Genomic DNA, 21,306 nt, shown 5'->3' with positions numbered 1-21,306 from the left:
TGGGACTTCAAGTCTCTGGAAGAACAGTCGACGGTGGAGTTAAACATGTGAAACAAACTTATGAAAAGTTGAGGAAACCTCGGTCAGTTTACCTATGCCAGCGTACGTCATCAGTGTCATTTGAAAAGAAAATTCCAGAATGTTGAGGAGCATTGGAGAAACAAACCACACAGAAAACCAGGACTTCTTTGTTACCCAGGTAAATAAATTCCTGGTAATAAAAGTTTCTGGAAATGTTGCTGTAAAATGAGGTAAAGCTACTATTTAACTAATTGCAGTGGTACAAAGTGATAGCACATGTGCTACAGCTAAGATGTATTCCCAGATGGATGCTGGCACCTGAGAAAGGGTTATTATACAGAAGGGGATGCTGGTGTTAGCGTTATTATCAGCTACCGAGGAGCGGACCTGGCCGGTCTATAAGCAGACAGTCGAGCGGCTCATATATAAAAGGAATAAAGTCACCCTGGGGAATATAAGAATGAAGAGGTAGGGTATGCCTGAATAATGTGTGGAATTGAATGAATTCCCACAGGAGAGTTGTGCAGTCCTGCAAGATAGAGGGGGGTTTAGTTCCAGGGTTTACCAGCAGAGGCCCACACAACTCGCATAATAAATGAATCCTATTGAACCACAGCTGCTCCTTTTAAGTATTGCACATCAGCTCTGTCCATGTCATGCATTATCCGCGGCTACTTTATGTGTATTCGAACACCACACAGCGTGTGGGAAGGAGCGGAATGAACTACAAACGGTGAACGCGTGGTGCGCGTGTGCTCGCTGTGTCCAAGTTAAAAAGACGCTCTTCCACTCCGGCGTTTCAGCTACGCGATATTCCGCCTACCTCCAATTAAATGTCAAAGACCCCGACTTTTGCATCTCAGAACACAGCATTTCAAGGTTCTGCTGACATCCAAAAGCTGCCAAAACAGGCCAGAATTCAAAGGAAAACAAAGTTGCACATCTCCCCATCTTATTCCCATATAGCGCCGGGCTCGATTTACTATGGCTGTATTGAGGACGGGACGGGAGAACGCTGCCAAGCTGTCAGATTGGGTGCCAATGCCAATTTGCTTTTTACGCAATTCACATCTGCTCGAAATGCCCTGGAAGCCGGCTGGTTTCTGCAAAGTCACCCAGACGTCTCATGTTTACACGCCTAAGACAACGCTCGCTTGTGATTATTTCAGGATGATGACGACGAGAAAAAAAAGCAAGAACACAGGGTTCGCTCTCCGGCCTCTCCTATTATCATCCCCTCTGCCTTCCTATACCCTAACTTTTCTTGTTTGACGTTGCAGCTCGCCAATTAATGAGCACATTTGTTTCTGCCTAATTAAATACCAGCGGGAAAACGCAAGGCGGGATGGAAGGTCAGAAAGAGTAGCTAACCTGAGAAGGACCTGTGAGGAGTCATGTGAATAAGGCTTCTCCCAGATCTTTGCAGGCATAGTTTGCCCGCAATGATACACTTGTCCGGGATTCAGCTGCGGGACTGCGTGAAACCTCAGGAAGCGACTTCATACGCTAGTGCTGCATTGCGTGGGAGTTATTGGATCGTACGTCAAAAAACCCCGGCGTGCCACTGCCGCTACGGCTTCAGACAGCAATATATATCGACAATCACACAGCTGCGGGCTAGAATATATTACCCAAAGCTTCCCAGCAGGTCTCAGTGGACGGCGGTGAATCGCGAGTCAGGCTGAGGAACGGATACTGGTTCGACCGCGGTGTGTGCGCTACATCCGCAGCTGTCCGTTTTCGGCTTATGCAGAGAAGCATCCGTCAAATTTAGCACCTGACCCAGAAGCAAGATACTTTTAATGCCTCCCGAATTTAATATCTCGGTTGGCAAACAGGGATGATTGGATCCGAGTGAGGGATTGAGTTTGTGTTCTTTTAGCTAACAGCAGAGCAATTAGCTTCCAAATATAACCCGCCAAAGATCACTGCTGTTGCACATAATTTATGATATAAACGCGCACAAATACAGAGTGGATTCATGATGGTTATAACACCAGTGACAAAAGCCAAGCAGAGGGAGCCGGAGAGGCCATAAAAGCTAATGTGGCAATATACATGAGGGCTAAAACACAAAAACGTGAGGAATCTCATGCTAGGAGATGCATGTTTGCGGTGTTTTAGCATGTAATAGGAAGCATGCTTCATTGCTGTGCAGCATTCGAAATGATAAGTATGCGTTTTAGGGGTGTCGGCAGCAAATATAGTGAAGGGAGAGCAGGATGCAGCCTTCCCTTTGGCTTTGGAATGTTGCTAATTTAGTCCTGCTGACTGGCTGAGGGTTGGTACCCTGGAATAAGCGCTTAATTAGTTAATTAGCCAGTGCAGGCTTCTAATGAGATGCCTGCAAAGCTTTTTTCTTGATCAGATGAGGTAAGCAGGAGCAGCACAGTCGGATAATTATACGGTGACCTAGAATGTGGCTGCAGCTGTACAGATGTGAAATAACAGGTCACTAAGGAGCATCACTTATCCGACCATACTTAAGTAAAAAGACAAAAATGTCTCTGAGTAATTTCTTATTATACATTCATTCCATAAAATTATTTCTGTGTTTGGGTTTATTTGATGCGATTAAATCCTTTAATCTGTAGATACATAGATGTCTTTAGCCCTTGTGGACAAAAAAAGGAAAGTGTCCAGGCCAGAAGGTGCCCTGTCTGGAGAAAAGGAGACAAATGACTGTCTTCACTGAGTCTTAATGCGGAGCCGCACTCCAGAGAGGAGGCAGAGCAGCGTAGCAGGCAGGTGTAGCCTGACGTAAGCGCAGCTCGCGGCATCTGTTCTGGGTGCCGGAGCGATCTGGAGAAGCCTCGTGTGTGAGCAGGACGAGCCCGAACGCATGAGCAGCTCCTCGCCCCGCTTTTGGTGCGACTCGTCCCTAGCCTGCCTCGACCTGTCAGGCGTGTGAGCGCCGCGGTAGCTCCGCCCGTGCCAGGTGCCCTCTTGCCTTTGAAAATGATCACGCTTCTCCTCTTGTCAGTCACAGCTGACCTGGCAAACGGCGGGGTCAACACTGACCTTGGCCTCACCCTAACCTAATCATGCAAATCACTCATTGCCATTCGAAAGGCGTGCACAGTCCTTCCTGGCAACAGCCTGCTGCTATTCAGGCTTTGGTGGGTTAATGCTTTGGTTAATGCTTTGGAGGCCAGCTGTGCCCCAGGAGGACCAAGAGTTTCTGCCTGCATCAACAAGGAAATTATGTAAATATCAAAAAGGTTGTTTGTGCATTGTGCTGAAAGAGAAACCTCCTGATATTACCTGGCTACGATTCCCACTGACGCATCTCGAGGGACATTTCTGCCGCTGATTGTTGAAATCAGCATGTCATTAGATTTGCACCATCAGCTCAACTTTATAAAGCTCATTTTCAGACTTCAGTGCATAACTCACGGAGTTAAATGCTGTCTACAGCTAGCTGCGGACGCATAACTATTTGGAAAATGTTGCTGCAGTTGCCACAGAGGCGTATGTTTCATTTACAACCAAAAAAGGCTTTCCTGAAATTAAAAAATGACAATCATCATAAAAAAATAGCATTTAAAGTCCTCTAATTCATATGTTACATCTCTCTCTAAGAGGCTCTACATTTTTCGCTAACAAATTAGGACTGTAAAAGGAAAAACAAGGCTGGTGAAATGCTTAATGGGCTATGCGCCGATGAAAGAGAAGAATAACCAAAGATCATTGAGGGCCCGACGCTCTTCTTGATGGCCTATAATTAATTCGGTTTCAGCATTAAAGTCTTCAACGGAGAAAACATCTGCACGACGAGCATCAAGCAAACGCAAGCGCGCGTGGCTACAGTGCAGAGCAAAATTAAATATGCAGCATCCTGTTGCCAAATGGTGTTTATTATGCATGTGATTAGGATGCAAACGAGGTAGCTCAGAGGCCACACACAGGAGAGTCTGGCTCCAAAAACTGGCTCGTTTTCTTCTGTTTATGTTGTAAATGACGAGGAGCAACATATATGTTTATTCAGGATTCTTACTCAACCCTGCCATCCCCAAGGGAAATGGAAGTCCCCCACTTCCAAGCCGGCGTGCGATGACTCAAGCCGCTGTCAGCCCCCAGTAATGATGATCAATCCTCGGCCATTACCGGCCCGCCGTTCCGCACTTAGCGAGCTGATTGTTTGACATGTCGAACATACATCAGCATAATCTGGCTCGTAACTTCGGTTTTGAAAAGTGGCAGAAGTGAAGATTAAATGAGAGATGATGAACTGGGGACAGGCAGGAAAGACAAAATTGGGTTGGTTTTAGAGTAAGTGGAAGATTAATCGTCAAAAACGGAAAGGTGCGCCGCAGCGTTGAAGTCCGCGCACCTGGAAAGATCACGGATCGGGTATTATAGCGTTCCCAGGTTGAGAATCAGGCACAATCACAAATCACAAATATGCTGCTGCTGATTGATGTGGTCTGTGATGTTGCAGGTCGACCGAAAATGGCTCCGCACCAATGGGCCCACATGGTGAACTCCTTATCCCAAGATTCAAATACTTTACGCTCTACGGCTTCCATAATAATCGATACAATTCAAACATTCATGTTGATAACCATCCATGGTAGGCGTCGAGGGAGAAGCTTTAAAGCTCCATAAGATGTCTGAACGCATGTCTGCGACTCCAGTTGATGCCTCTGCCGGTGCAAGATGGCCGTGTGCATCTCACCTGCCCATGTGTGCGTGCACGTGAGACCTGTGTGCGAGTTTGAGAGAGCCCGGTGTTGTTGCGGAGCACCGATTAACACCTCGGCTAGCCCACAATTCACTTGCGCGCCCTCCCTCTCTCACACGCAGGGGCTCAAATCAAGGGGATTCAGCTCATCAGCTCTGCCAAAGGTTGCTATGGAAACGTTTGCGAGCCTTAATGTCGTCTCTGGTCATGTCAGGTTACTCTCACACTCTCCGGGACAGCATACGCGCATCCAGAAAGAAAAAAAAGCAAAAATACACACCAGCCAGTTTCTGGAATGCTAAAATAAGACTTTGCACCTAGCGGTACTCATGCACCGGTGGGTGCAAAGTCATGTGTGAAACGTTTCAGTGCCAGCCCCTCCCAAGCGTGTGCACGTGCTTGGTCGATCCAGCGGATCTCGACACACAGCATATATAATTACGCTTTAGATGAATGTCTGCTCCGAAGCGCCTCTGCAGATTTTATTTTTAGCATCACAGGAAAATACAGCCCCCCCCCCCCCCCCCCACCCCACCACCCCCGCTCTATGTCATTATGCTCCTCGTTGTCACTTCTCTGATCTCTTAAAAAAATGTGCACGTCTTTTTGCAAAAGCCGTCGTTGCACCCAGAGCCCCGCGCTGCTCCACCTCCCTGCTCTCGCCGTTGCTGCCGGCGCCTGATCGGACGGACGCGCGCTCCCTCTTCTTTCCTCTCTGACTAATGCAAAGAGCTAGCGTGGATGAGGTGGCGTGCGTTCCTGCGGATGTCTGTCGTCAAGGCAGCCGAGGCAAGGTCAAGCACTCAGCAGGCCGCCGAGGCTTATATGTTCATTACATATTGAATTACATTTCATTACATATTCAGCGAATTGCCTACAGAGAGACCTGCTTTCGCGTGAGCAGCGTCTGCCACCGGAGGAGCGCTGGTTAGCATTTGCAGAGGAGAGGAGCCTGTTAAATGAGGGCCGTCAGCGCAGACGAATCGAGGAAAGATCGCATCTCTCAATCACGCGGCTGAAAAAAGGGGATGATTTCTCATCCCGGGATGCTATTGCTGCCTGTCTGGGCCTGATTTCCCTTCATTTGTCTTCCGCCCTCATAAAGACAATGCCGTGCATTCTCAGGGAGAGCGTTAAAGAATAGGAGAGAAGAGAGAGCGCACGAAGCAGAACTAATAGGGGCATTCTATATTGCTGCAAATAGGCTGCACGTGAGAGTTTTAAATTTGCCAGTTTTACAGTAAAAGCAACTGGAACCAGTGGGTCTCTACTCCCAAAGTCTGCTATCTCAAAATAATCAGCTTATCATCAAATCAAAATGACCCATAGGTGGCGATACTAGAGAGGAAAACATCCCTTTTTTCTCTTTCGCTGCATTTTAATTAAAACTAAAAAGAGAATGCTGGGCAGGGATGTGAGTACACCCCGTCTTTGTTAGATTATTCCGTCTTCTAATGCTACTCTTTCACTACTGATTGTCATCGGCTTTTTCAAATGTGTGTGATGAGGCTGTCAATCACAGTAAAGGCTCCAAACAAAATTCTCATCACTAAAGGTGGCTCCAGTCATGTTTGTGAGGACTTCACCAGTCGTGGACCACTGAACATGACCGCACAACCCAACATTAGTTATTATTTTTCTCTCGCAAATTCCGCTAGCCTGCATCTAGTTGTCAATGTAAATGAACTGAAATGACTGCAATTGATCTTTTCAGTGTGTTTCAGCCCAGTTTAATGAATAAAATGTTAAAGGATTTATGGAATGAACATTAAGTCTTTACGTGTTGTAACTGAGCTCGAACATATGGCGTTTCAGCCTGAGAACCAATCCTCTTGGAGAATCCTGCACCATTACCAGAGCTAAAGACCCCAACACCGGTTTTTGGAGGGGAATGGCAGCAGTCTAATGAATTTATTATGTGGAAGATCATAACACCCTCAAAATGAAGTAAACAGGAATTTTCACCCTCATAAACAACAGATCACGCTACGTAGGAAGGTAGAGGAGGTCAAGCAAGAAAGCTAACAGATTTCATGAGGTATTATGGTTCTGGCTCGGCTAGAAGATTAGAATGAAAAGGAATAACAGCTGGAAGCAGCTGCATTTTAGCAACGTAAAAATGCACTTTCTTCATCTGTAGGCTAGAATTCTTGCATTCCATGAAGGTCAAAGAGGGAATGTGTTCGAATTAGCATCAAACTTACGTCTTTCCTGAAGTCAGACATTGTCTTTCCCCCCCCCTTTATCTTAATGAACAGACACTGTGGCTTATTATGAGACACTTGAGTGAATTCCCGGGGGGTGGGGGTTGAATTCCGCTGCTGCCAAATTGCCTACAAATATCCCGTGAATGAACCAAGTTGGCTGATTTTACGATTTTGTCCACCGAGCACCAGAGGCCACATCCTGGCTCGGATTGCGCCTGATACAATAAAAAGTGATGAGCTGTTGTTCTCCAGTACATTTCATCAGCCATTGTCGTGTTAAATAAATTTAATTTTGGCATTTTATTAGCAGGCGTCGCTTTCAAATTCCAGCTGTAATTGAAGGCTAATGTTGTTGTAAAGCTTTTCCAAATTCATTTTGGAAGGTTTTTCTTTAGCAGCCAATCTCAAAACACACTTAATGGCGGTTCTTGAATGACAATGACGTGTTTATAGATGCTGTATCTATTTCCAGTTTGCATTTCTCGTGACTACATGTAGCCTGATGGGGCAGAAACTCGTCAGAAAACTGTCACATTCTTGCCTCGCTATGCATGACTGTGTGCGGCAACACATTAGCAACCCCCGAGCCTCTGTCAGAGGGAAATACCACCCATCATATGGGACACGCCGGCTGAAGGATTACTCCCGTTTCTCTGCAATTGCACTGGATGGCTCTCATATTTGCAAGATAGCTGCGGTTTTCTCGTTGCATGCTAATGGTGGAGCCTTTACATTCCCTGAAACCAAAACTATGCGATCCCAGCCGGTGCTTTAGACAACAGAGACAGACTGACATATTATCAAATTCAATTATAAACTTTTAAAACATAATCGAGAGTCTATAAATACTCATCACAAGTTGGAATACAAATATAGGGCCTGTTTAAGCGAGTCATGACTTATGTGTGAGCACTTTCACCTCACAGCAAAACGCTCCTGGGTACAAATCCCCAAGGTTCTCCGGACTTTTTGTTCTCCCACTTCCTCCCACTGCCCATAAACATGCATTTAGGGGATAGCGGCATTGACTCGAGGTGTGAATGTGAGTGTGAATGGTTGTTTATCTCTATATGTTAGCCCTGGGATGAGCTGGCGGCTTCTCCTCAGTGTAGCCCGTCTCTCACCCGTAGCAGCTCAGCTAAGGGAAAAAGCGGTAGAAGATGGGTGGAGAGGTTTACGTGCACTCTACATATGCAATACCTGCAAAACCCTGGTTTACGTGTTTCCGTCTTTGTATCGGATTTCTTTGAGAGTACGACTGAAAGAAGACTCAAGCTTCCTCTTACCTTCAAAACAACCAGTCTTGTCTTGCTGAACATGGTGATGCCTACAATCGTAGTATTAGCTGTCCTCATGTGGGACTTAATAGACCTGCTGCAAGTTGTTGCTCTGCTCAAATTTATACTGTGTTTGCTGTCTTTTGTCTTCTGCTTTTACTTGAACTACTTCACAACGATTTTTTTTTTTGACACATTCACAAAACTCAAAGATGGAAACGTAGCATACTAACAGGTATATCCAAGGTAGTTTTCTCTGTCAACTGGACTGGGTTTCTTCTCTTGAAGACGTTTCGCCTTCTATCCAGAAGGCTTCTTCAGTTCTGATATCGCTGGGGAGAGAGCTTGAAAATATAGCCCCTGTGGACCATTTGCATGCTAATGATCTGGGTGGTCACCTGAGAGTCGTTAGCAGGGTCGTTGGTTGGGTCGTTCACCTAGTTTCTGTTGAGGTGTCTCCCCTTTGTCTGCTGGGTCACATGGTGGTGAGTCACCAGGTCTCCTGGAATGGTGTGAATGTTTGTTTTGTTGGCTGTCCTCGAACAACAAACAAACAAACATTCACACCATTCCAGGAGACCTGGTGACTCACCACCATGTGACCCAGCAGACAAAGGGGAGACACCTCAACAGAAACTAGGTGAACGACCCAACCAACGACCCTGCTAACGACTCTCAGGTGACCACCCAGATCATTAGCATGCAAATGGTCCACAGGGGCTATATATTTTCAAGCTCTCTCCCCAGCGATTTCAGAACTGAAGAAGCCTTCTGGATAGAAGGCGAAACGTCTTCAAGAGAAGAAACCCAGTCCAGTTGGCAGAGAAAACTACCTTGGACACAATGACCTGGATGACTGAGAATTTACACAGACATACTAACAGGTATAGATGCAGAAAAACATACAGATGTGTGGTAACCCGAATTCTCTGCATCCGTTAATATAATTCTGTTACACAAACTCGGTTCATCCCATTAAAGACTAATTGCAATGTAATTCTAATAACGGCATCACTATCAACTATTGGTTTTCTGCTCCCTACATATCAAAAACACATTATCACCTCTATCTGTAGCCTAATATGCCAGAAAGAACACATCAAAGATGCACTGAAGAGCAAACTCTTCTAATTACATGCAAATTAAAACCTGTCGTCGGCATAAAGGATGTGAGTGTTCAACGCAGAAATGCTCTTTATGAAGAAAACCCAATCAAAGGGAAACAGCGGTGATTTTGAAACCGCTTCCAGCAGCTCACTCTCGCCAGTGCTAATGAAATATCAAACGCACTTAGTTTCCTTTAGTTAGCACCTGCCTCCTTAGAGGCATGTTCCTCCTCTACAAGCGAAATTACCCAGTCTCAATAGAACGAGAGAGCGCAGTGAGTAACAAAAAGAAGTCAAGTGCGTTTCCAGGGGAAAAAAAAGGATGATGAGCTTGTGTTGAAGAGCTGAGGTGACGGTTGATTCTCTTTTCTTGTTTGAAAAGCTGCCTAACTCCGACAGACAGGTTAAATTATATATGCTTACCTCCAGACATAAACCACCTTAACTACTTTTTCAATGCCCTAGTTTGACCATTGTGTCAGGTGCAACTTAGCCATGCCTCCGCAGCCTTTTTTTTGTAGCGTTGACTCTGAATTACACATCTACGGGTTAGCGTCTAAAGGCCAGAGTTGTCAGATGAGGGTGTAGTTGAAATAGAGGAGTTCAAAGGGAATTCTGGTCTCTAATTTTTAAGGTGCTCAAGGAAAAGTCATCCGGACTACATCTAAACCATAATATGAACTCCAAAAATAGATGTAGATGTTGCTAGCAGTTGGGAAGTAAAAAAATTTTTTTTTTTATGATGAGTTGCTTGACAAACTGAAAGGACGACGGCTAGTTCTAATCAAGTGAAGCCAAGTGAACACTGTATCAGAAACAACAGGTCGAGATCACTTACCCAGCACGCCCAGCCTGTAGTTCATGGTCACCACAATCACATTGCCATAGGCGGCCAGGACGCTGGCATCGAACATGTTCCCTGTCCCTTCCATGTAAGAGCCTCCGTGGATGAAGAGCATCACTGGCTTCTTCCTGCGGTCGCGGATATCTGCAAAAACCCAGGGGAAAGGATTTAAAAGCAGATCTGCATCAAAATAGTCGAAACAGAAGGGAACCAAATGTGAACCGTGTGTTTCCTTCAACTACAGGTTATTACATTTGTAAGTCAATCAATCAATCAATGTATTTGTCTCTTGGGGGCAATTCAAGGCTCATAAGCAGTTTACACATTTAATGCAATAGCAACCGCTATAACTTTTTAAAAAAATCTTGCGATGAGCTTGAAGGAATTTCAGTTTGGCGACAAGAGACGGGCCTACAAGAGTCCAATCAGATGTTTCCTGGTGATTATAGTGGATTACTGCATGTTAACGCTAACGTGGCTATCTGCCTCTGACTGCACCTATTAACACTGAAGTCCAGATAGCGCAACACTGATGTGAGCCAGAGCACAGAGCGCGCGATCGATCGCGTCTCGGGAAGGTTAGTAGAATCAAAGCGTGGCACTGAGGCTAAATAACTACCGTTGTAGCAACAAAACTGTGTGCACTGCAGCTTTTTGTGGCTGGTGTGTCAAATGCTCACCGCCACCCCCTGAAAAAATTTGATGTTTTAACAGAGGGGAAAACGGCATGATGCCAGCACGCAGGATGACACAAGAGCAATTTACAGATAAAAAAAATGAAATGCTGCTAACAAAGGCAGCCGCATGAAATGCTAATCTGCGAGTAGGAAAAGCCCGCGTCGAACAAACATCCTGTGCACAGTCGATGGATAATAAAAGGCTGCAATCTTTTAATATATCACATCTGCCGGGAATTTCCATAATTTCCTCATTTTATTTTCCACCTTGGATCTCAAAAGTCCCTTAAATGCAAATTTTGCGACTTGTCCCCGAGCAGCAGGGACAGCTAGTACATCAGCCTATTTCTGGGTTAACTCCACAATGGAGAAGATGTAGAAGAGCAATCTTTTCTAACGCACAGATGGTAATATGTCCGGCACAAAGGTCAAAAATAATCCTTGGGTCAAAGATGAACTCTTTGTCCCAGTATCCACTCATGACAGGATTGTCTAGGTGCTTTACAGAAACCCAAAGCCTGTCCACCCCCCCGGTCAAACAACTGTGGCAAGTGTAACCTCCCATTCAAAGGAAGGAAACAAGCATGACCAGGTTTGTATGGGGGGGGCTTTACTGATGTGTAAAGGAGGAGATGGGGACAAAAAGATTAGAAGAATTAACGTGTATTCTACGCAAAGAAAATGATATATTAGGCATTTCACACCCAAAGGTGTAGCAAATTAGCAGCCCAGTGCTAAAACCTTCATTTCAACCAAGCGAACATGCTTACCTGCAATTGTAAATCCCATGTTAGCCCGTCTAATGGATCATAATCTATTTAGGGATTTTTTTAAACTAGGGTCTGAAGCAGCGCTGTTCTGCATTATTAGCAACCTTTAAGCAAAGTGCATCACAAGTCTGCAACTGCCATATTTACACAATAAAACAAAGCGAACAGTCGCCTACTTGAGGAATCGGACACATTTAGACCGCAGGGGCTGGGGGCCAACTGGGGGGGGCAAATGTATATAACACCTGTGCACTCAAATGTATCAGTGCAAGCCAGAGGGTCTATAATAGACCATCATTGGCCTCTGAACCACTCTCCCAGCTCACTGGAAACACAATAGCCCGGTCTTCCAGGAGTCTGGCATATGGCACAAGACTTTAGAAATGTGTGCAGTGATGGTCGTGTGGGCTCTGGGATATAAGAGAGCAGTTGTGCAGAAGGACCACATAAAAACAACACTAAAACATCTGTTTGAGGAAAGACATGGAGGAGGCCTGCTCGTTCCGAGTCGCTTTAATGTGAAACACCAGCTGAAACACTTCCTAAAATGCCAGCCAAACACTTCGTACCTGCACTGAATTTTAAGCCACGAGGCTAATGCTAGTATCAGTCAGGCACACACAATCACAGTGGGGCGATACAAACTTGCAGGCAGCTGCGATAGAGTAGCTATGGTAACTGCCTCCACTTGTTACTGCCTTTGCCTTTCTCTCTCCCCACATGAACCCAAGGTTCCAGCGACTGTTGCCGCGGCAACATGTTGCTCTTCCATCCCTAACCCCGTGACGTCCTTTGCCGATCCCCAATCTCATTTCATTAGCAGCAGACGGACGTGCGTGAGTGTCTGCATTCTGTAGCACAGCACAAAGACTGACGGCAGCTGGAATAGGGGGAGACAGAATGCAGATGTGGGGATGTACCCACCCGTACCCACAAACTCAGCAGGCTGTCTCAGCTGACCTGTAGACTAGGAGTCCATGGATCAGTTACAGGGCAAATGGCTCTGGCACAGTGACAGACAGCACCGATGCCCTCTGAGAATACAAGTGCTCACTCTCTCCCTCTCTGGAAACATCCACTTAACTATATTTAGTGGCAATTTTATTTGCCTCTACTCCTTTTAGATTTGCTGCATTTAATAACTTTAATAGATGCAGATGCTAGGTGCACCTGGGTACCAAAAGCCAACTTTGCAATTTCCGCCATGTAAATCCCCAATATGACAGTTTGGCAACCAGATGTCCTGAATTCATCAGCGTGTCGACATGACCCTCGCCCTGATTGGGCAGGTTGTAAGGGGACTTGTGTCTAGCTGATGAATAGCCAAAGGCACTGTGGAAAGAGGTAGCCTGTAAGTTGTGCATGGAGGAAAATTTCGATCGCAAACTGGGAGCGGCCACGAGGACGAGGTTCTATAGCTTTAATGGGGAGGGGATAGTTGAGTCCGCAGGGAGCTCCTCTGAAACTGAAAAGGTTTTTGGTTCACGTCCTGGTTGTTGAGTAAAAATTGGACAGTTGGTTGTTAGTTTCCAGCGCAACTTTGAGAGCACTTCCGACGTACCCTTGGGGAAGATACTGAAACCCGAAATGTTAAAGAATAACAAGAGGTGAACAAGTTACATTTTCCTGGCTGATGGCTACTTGTGGCAGTGTAAGACTGTTCAATACGCTGTAAATTTATTGCCACTGTGGTATTAACACGTGCTTCACAGATGTGACACATTTCAAACTAAGGAGTTTTGAAAGTGAGCGAACTGCATTAAGCTGTCACGAGTTGAACATGAATGGACAGTTGGGGGGACATGATGGAAAATATTGTGTTTTCCTTAATGTCCTTCTCACTGATCCAATGTTCAGTAATTCATGTCAAAACGGTGCCTAAACTTGTGCATCATTTGCCACTTCGGCCACTTGAGCCTCTTCCAGATAAACATCAGCTGTGTTTTAAGTGTTGCAGTGTGTTCCGTTTTACCATTGTGACATTTAATTGTCTAGTTAAGCGAGTAATTACAGGGGTTCCTCCCACTGTATGTCACTCTGGACAAATAATGAATAAATTGCCGCTGACAAGAAATACCTAATTGCTGGCAGCCTCACAAATCAGGAGGTGTTCCCTTATCAGAAGCATAGCAGCACCTCAGTGGAGAAACAATGTGATGATTGTGTCAAACTGAAATTAAAAAGGTGGAAAGAATAATAACAGAAAAGGCTAAACAATGGCCGCCAACAACACTGGCAAACAGAAACAGCACAAACACAAAGATGGCAGAGAGCGGCTGGGGTCTGGTACCCACAGGAGCTTAGCATGGCTGTTGATCCTCTCAAGCAAGACAGAGACAATGAAATGATTAGGCCTAAACTTGTACGTTGTGGGCTGCAGAGCAGCGCGCCGCTCTTTGCTCGTCATCGGAGACGCCATCCTCTAATCTAGCGATGAGGTGTGGGGTCTTTAGCCTTGGCCACATCAGGCTGTTTTCCACCACATTTTGCCAGAGATTTATATGCTATAGCTGTGCCATCTTGTTGGCTAGTTTCATGGACTCAGAAGTACGAGTCGCCAACTCGAAGTCCTGCTGAATTTCTTTATCCACAAAAACTGCCAAGATCAGGAAACGTTGTGGTGCTTCTCTTCTTTTTTTTTTCTCGACTGTTCGATGTATTTGTGTTTTGATTGTGTCTATGATGGGAAATTAGCACCATGCTGACAAAAATGAGTCAAGAAAATGATTTTTGAAAATCAGGTTGCAATTCACACAAAAAAAAGAAATACAGTGAGAGAAAAAGGGGAGATATTGCAAAAAAGGTCAAAATATTCCCAGTATAGTTAATGTTTAAAAACAAGATGTTTCTTTATCAAGATGTTCAAATTTGAAATGTTTACACTGGAAGATGAATATATTACAGTATAGAGTTAATTTTGGCATCGTTCTTTTAATATTTCAGGTTTTTTTTCTTGATAAAATATTGATTTCTGAAATCTTCAATCTTTAAAAAGGTAAATAAATGCTACAATTTATTCGACCAGTTTGAGTTTTTCAGAACCCAGAATTCAGAGAAATCCAAAATTCCTACTCCCCTACGAGATAATTTTTTCAGCGGAAACACAACATTTTTTCCCCTCCAAATCCCAAGGAACCAAAAACAATCCTTGGTGGAAAATGGGATATAAGCAACTCACTGATTAGCTGTGGTGGCACAATTGGGCCTGATGCCACCGATGTCACCTATCAGATATCCTAACCTGCAAACTTCGAATATATATATACAAAAACAAAACGGCCAAACATGACTTTTAAGATGCTGGTTTCGACACCACAGCTGGGGGTAAACTGGGCATTAACACATCTTTTTTAACCCAATTCTCGAGGCTGAGTCACATAAAGTCCGAGATCCTGTATGTTTAAAACCAGTGGAACGGCAGCTGTTTGCCTGGATCTGACCCATAATTAAAGAGATGCTTGATCATGGGGTAAAAATGACAACCTCAGGAGCAACACGTGTTATACCTTCTGCGAATTAGCATTTCCATTTCCAGGCACAACTTCTCCATCATTTCAAGTCTTGTTTTCATTAGCAAGGACAGCACGGCAACTGTGTGTGTGTATAAGCACGTGTGAGCGTGAGGTAACGATTAATATTGACCTTTGACTGAGGCCCCAAGCTATAATAACTAGGAAATGACTCAGAGCAAATTCTGAATCATCATGTCTGCCAATACACAGAGCTACTGCGCGGGTCTTATTAAGTGAGTGAAAATATTGTATCAGTTTTCAAGTTTTGTTTGTAATTCTCTGTTTTAAGTCCCAGTGGATTGAAATTAATATAACACAGAAGCCGCTAAGAAAGGCTTAGAAATTGCTGCAATAAGGCTAAACTCATGCTTACAATTTGATTTCCGTGTCGCTGCTTGGTCTTGTCTGGAATCATTTTGGTATTAACTCACCGAGGATCTCACTGCAAACACTGTGTGGTTGTCTTGAGTGGGCGTGTGCGAGGGGTGGGGGTCAGTGGGAGGTCACTGGAGGCCTGACATGATGGAGGGTAAGAAGGTGGATTTAGACACAGGTTGATGAATGGGGCATGATGAGATGCGGAGCAACGGAGCCGGCCTATAGGCCGAGGCTTAATCGTTAGCGCACGATAGATCAAGTCAAAGGCCACGCTGATTGGATCGGGGACGTGTGTGGGTGTCAGCACGCTGGTATTAGATGAAAAGAGGAATGAGCTCTTTTCTGTGGAAAAAAGGAAATCAAAACGACTAGTGGATGATAATGCAACAATATGTTGAGCTAAACCCCGAAGGACACAAAGGTCCTACGTGGTGCGTTCACTTACTTATGGAAATATGAGCCATTCAATTGATGATAACTAACACTGAACACACTGAAATGAGGAGCAAGTAAGTGAATATGTTAGTACTGTATACACGATATGTTTTAACACACTAAAGTAAAATACTGAGGCTAGCATCATTTCTCAAACTTCAGTCTGGACATCCCTAACAGGTATGTGCTCTAAGAGTAAAAGGTATTCCCACCTGGAGACTCAATGACTCGTTATGATGGTGCTGTCCAGTATTTATCAGCCCTATCTTAACTAGATCCCGCTGTAATGAGTTCATGGTCTTCTGAATGAACTCAAACGACTCTGGTTTGAGATGGCTACAGGATTATTTTTGCTCAGGGTCTTTATGTCTTGTTCAATGTCAGGTGGAAGTAAGTGAACTTGTCAAAGTTTCTGCGAGATGAGGTGAGGTGAGGTGAGGTCAACCAATGACCCTGTCAGGATGGTGAGTAGAGACTCAGCTGAAGACACATATCAGCTGTCTCCTGAGTAAATAGGACCTAGCATCAAGCTAGTTTTCACTTCTACTTATTCAATTGACCCATCGATGAGTCCCACCCTCTAGCCAACCCCATGGACATGGACATCCAGCTCCTGTTACATTAAAAGACATTAAAAACTTCTATTTTGCGCTACCATTAGCATTAGCTCGTAATAATATCATAATATATCTCCCCACGGCAAGGTCTCCTCCGATGAAAGCTGACATAGTTAGTTTTGGACAGCAGACGAGTTGTTTGTCCAAGTTGGCCAAGGGGGATTAATAGCAGGTCAGTTGTCTGAGCTTAGAGCTGTTCTCTGATGGTTTTAAGTCCTACCAGGTAGAAAAACTGCTCTCCAAAAGGAAACTGGGATCCCAGGCAAAAGCAGTTGTTTCTCTGCAAGGTCAGAAGACCCTCAAAAAAATGGGATGGACACCCCTGGTCTACGTCAACTTTGCTGCCTGTGACAGGACCATCAACCGAGATCAAAACAGTGCCTGCAAGTGTCTAACTTGGTGTAACACGACTATTAAAAAGCCCGAAAAAATATCACTAACGCAGACAGGCTAAAAACAGCGAACAAAAAAAAAAGGCGTCAACACTCACGGAAAAAGATAACAGGAATACTCGCAGCTTGGATGTGGCTCGTACGTCTGCACCATTGACTTTTTTTAAAAGATATTTTGAGCTGCCAACTTCCCCTCACTGAAATCAGGCCGCGATCCTTCTACTCTTTCCTCTGCAGAGTGACTGTGGGCGAGGTTAAAATAAAAAGGAGTGAGGCAAGAGGAGACACAAGTGGGGCCATCGGGAATAAGAAGAGCTGCCCTGGCCTTTCCAACAACAGCTCACTCTTATTAGACTCAATAACGGCTCCAAACTCGCAAGTGTTCCACTCTAATTTTCTCCGGTTGTAGCCAGCTCTCTCTCTCTGGATTCCTTTTGCTCTCTCATCTATCTTGCGTTCTTTATCTTCTTCCCTCTCCAAGCTCGGCCTCCAGCAGCTGCCACATTGGCCTCTCTCATCTTCTCCACTTGTTTGCTTTCTGATCTCCATTTTCTCTGATACCCCCCTCCCGCCCACCCTCTACCCCTCCACACCATCCTTCTTCTTTTCATCTCTCGCTCTTTCTCCAGCTGCCTTCTTCCTCAAAAAAAAAAAAAAAACCGCGAGGGCATTGCATACTTGTTTTTTTCTGCGACAATCGCGTCGATTGCTCCGCTCCCTTTCAGTTCCCTTCACTATTATTTTCCGTTGGTCTGCCTTTATCTTTCTCTCATCTTGCTGCCAGAGTATTTTGTTGCACAATACTGTCAAATTATGTCTCTCGCCCTCCCCCGCCCCCTGCCGGTGTTATAAATAATGCTTGGATTAGGGTGACTTTTTGTTTCGCTCGTTAATAGGAAGCGGATCAATCCGGCAAATTGGGTGGATAGGGACAAAAACACACACACACACACACACACACACACACACACACACACACACACACACGGCCTCTCTGTCCTCCAAAATGCCACAGCGACAAAGACGACACAAACGCAACCATTGTCCCCATTTTCCCTCTGCCGCCCATCGCTTCGCTCCCATTTCCACGTCCCTTTTCTTCCAGCCTTAAGCCTTTTGGACTTCACTTGACCCCCATCTCCCCTTCCTTCCTCCCTTCCTTCGCTTTTATTTTTGCTTTATCTCCACATCCTTTATGCCAGAGGGGAAACAGAATACCCCTGTTTTCCAAACTGGCCATGTGACATTTTAGCAATTACCGAGTATTTCCAGTACCGCATCAACACAAAGGACACGCTTAATCGGACATTTTCTCATTCAATTACAGCATGTCCATCACTGTGTTTTATTTAAATTACAATCCCAGGCAGTACATTTACTACTATTTGAATTCTGGCACATAAAACTGCAGCTTTTAACGTCATATATTGGAATCTGTAGTAAAACCAAATGCGAACGTCTGCGCTTATTTTGCTGCCAAAATAGGCCTGACCCATTGTGGTGACTCCTCTAGACCCCTAAAACTTTGCTCTGGTATCTGCCTCCAACGCGTTAACAGCGGATCCATTTGCGAGGCCTCCGTGGATTGGACTAGTTTGTGGAACGTTACATGGAAGGAAGTGCTGGAACATTTGGACAGGGGTCAGCATGGGCACCCTGAGTGGTCTATGGCCATGCGGCCTTATATGTGAAAACATGACAGCTTTCTGTCAGATCTAACATCAACCTCTTTTGCAATTTGAGCTACAGTAGCGTCTCTGTTGGGTTGGACCACCTGGGCCAGCCTTTGCTCCTCATTTGTGACTCAGTAGCCACCCTCGACCCTGTCACCGGTTTCCCAGTGTTACCAAGAACACCCCGAAAAAGCTACAGTCTGGATGCTCTCAGCCAATCAAGCCAGGCCACAGTGGTGCAGGACAGTGGTGTTCATACCCAAACCAAATCCTCCAAACTTGTCCATTCCTCAGATTCTGACTATTCCCAATAAAATCAAAGGAGTTACGTCTAGCTATGTCGAAACAAGACTGAAGCAAATCACCTTAAAATAGAAATATGTCACTTTAAGGGTTGAATTTAATCATTTAAATGTGTGTATAAAGCTCTTTTCTTGACCTGTGCATGTTCCCATGAATAAAAAGTAAGCCACCGTGTTCCGGCACCGCCACTCATCTGTCCTTACGCAACCTCTTATTATCCCGGCCCTCCTTCCCTCCCTTTCTCCTTCCCCTGCCGCTCCCTGGCTACCCCCCTGCCCGCTATAACAATTTGGTCATTACAGGGGCTGCACTTGCAGCCATGGTTCCAAGGAGTGTCTGGGGTCTAATGGGGATATAAATGAGTTTGAGTGTGTGCTACTGCGAGACCCGTCTGACGCCTGGGATGGAGAGGTACACATCAAGGTCTGCATGAAACCTTAATTTGATGGTTTATTAAACATACATGCCCCGGTGGATTAATTTAAGAACCTACTTCCACACATTTTTTTTTTGTAAAGAGTCAGAATGGATGATTTTCTGCAATCTTGGTTTCAGGACAAAAGAGTGAGTTGTCATAATGTCACGGAGAAAAAAACAGCACTAGAGGCTTTCGTGGGTATGCACGAAGGCCTGCAGACCTACTTGTATGATGGAACATTCACTCATATGCATACATTTTTTTTGTTTCCTGTCTGAGCGCCATGTCACCTCGGGGTGGGGGGGTCAGGCGGGTGGGCATGGATTATTAGATGTCATCAGACTCATCTTGCCTATCCTGACAGTTAATCTGATGGCAAAGGAGCAAATTTTGCTCCTGCTCTGCAGCTGTCAGACCTCATTTTAGGTAATACAAATTTGCCTACATTTTTACTTGCGTCTAAGCTAGTTTAAAAAACTCAATGCTAATGTTGGAAGAGCATCATCCGCTCTGGTCTTGGTGCCTCCTTAGGTCGATGCGAGGAAGCCAAGATGTCCCTATTCAACCACCTCTTCATCTTTCTCAAGACAGACCTGACAAAGGTTAAATATTTGGTCTGTATCATCTAGAGCCATCTATCTAAAACAGTTCATCTAAATGGATAATCGTAGTCATAAATATTATATCGGTTGCTAGTGGATTATAACTAGCAGACAAGCCAAATTACAGACGTAGCTAATGTTTTTTTTGTCCTGTTACCTTTCCAATTACACCCTTCCTCCCATCATAAGCTCAGATTTACATTTTAGCTTTCAAAACTGTGCATTAACCTAGACTGTACCTGCAATACTTCACGTTAAAATTACTGAGCTGAGGACTGGCCGCTGGGAGGGTGTCTCAGCAATGAAACCTGACAATTAAAAACACAATTTGTTACAGTGGGCACTTTTACTTTATTGATTTGGATTAAATAGACCCGCAACAGCCCCTTGGCCAGCTCACGTTAGCACAAGGGTGTTCTCCAGGTTTCAGGAGTGAAAAGCAGCCCCCGCTTAGGGCCTTATAGCCATCAAATGTGGCAATAAAGACAGCAAAGTGCATTAAAAAAAAGAAGCATATCTGTGTAGAGCTGCTCAGCTAACTGACAGGCAACTTCTCTCACTACACCTTCCTTTTCCTCTCCCACTCCTCTTCACATTCCTTGTCAGGTCTGCAGCTTTGAGCTAAATAAAATTCAATCTGTCAGCACGTAGCACGCATGTAGCAGGAGTATTCGACGCGGTATTGGCACCGGCTTGACACAACGTGGGTTGAGTGTTGAGGTACCGGGGAGGCGGCGAGTGATCCAACGGGCCCACGGAGAGAAGGTGAAAGAAAGAGACAAGAGTTTGAGTCTGTTAAAAAAAAAAGGTAGGGTTATGTGCAGCGCTGTTCTTTTCTGTGGAAGATTCCAATTCCCTGTTTGTGGTGTTTCACTTGCGGTTGTGCTAGCATTCTTCAATTTGGCAGGTTGTTGGTTTATTTAGCATCTGCAGGCAACTCCCTTTTTTTTCATTTTTACTTTGAACAGCTTTCAATCACTCTGCGAGCTATGTCGTTTGATTAAAATTCCTGATTTGAAATTATTTGCGCCCAGCCTGTTAGGGAAAATTGTGAAATAAACAATAAAATGTGTTCCAGCAAAACGTGTCTCATGGCTTCTTTTCTTCTATTCCAGAATTTGGCTATTAATCTCTTGAGGCGTGCTTTACATATCACAATGTGTCCAAGGTGGAAGATTCTCTCGGAAATTAGGAAATTTAGCCAGCAAGAACCTCCCCTGATGATGCTAATTATAACAAAAAAAAAAAAGAAAAAGCGGGTGAGATGTGCCAGGTTTACGTCCTCATTCTGGCGCTCTTGTCTCAGAGCTGGAGCTAGCGAGGGGCACGATGACAGAAGCAAGTGTTTAGGACAGAATGTCTAAGCCCAGGCAGAGAAGACGATATGGAA

The 21,306-nt window shown here is 44.9% G+C and overlaps 1 protein-coding gene across 2 annotated transcripts in view; it reads right to left on the bottom strand.

Annotated features, from left to right (window-relative positions):
- The window catches only part of nlgn2a (neuroligin 2a), a 129,609-nt gene that overhangs the window by 34,020 nt on the left and 74,283 nt on the right, over positions 1-21,306 (bottom strand). For both annotated transcript variants that reach the window (XM_057027097.1, XM_057027096.1), the window contains one exon: positions 10,134-10,283. In XM_057027097.1, the coding sequence (XP_056883077.1) occupies positions 10,134-10,283 (150 nt within the window). The remainder of the gene's footprint in view (positions 1-10,133; positions 10,284-21,306) is intronic.

This window comes from Takifugu flavidus, chromosome 3 (assembly GCF_003711565.1).
Source record: "Takifugu flavidus isolate HTHZ2018 chromosome 3, ASM371156v2, whole genome shotgun sequence".
Taxonomy (NCBI): domain Eukaryota; kingdom Metazoa; phylum Chordata; class Actinopteri; order Tetraodontiformes; family Tetraodontidae; genus Takifugu; species Takifugu flavidus.
Note: the sequence above shows the minus strand (reverse complement) of the source record. Positions and strands in the feature narration are given on the sequence as shown.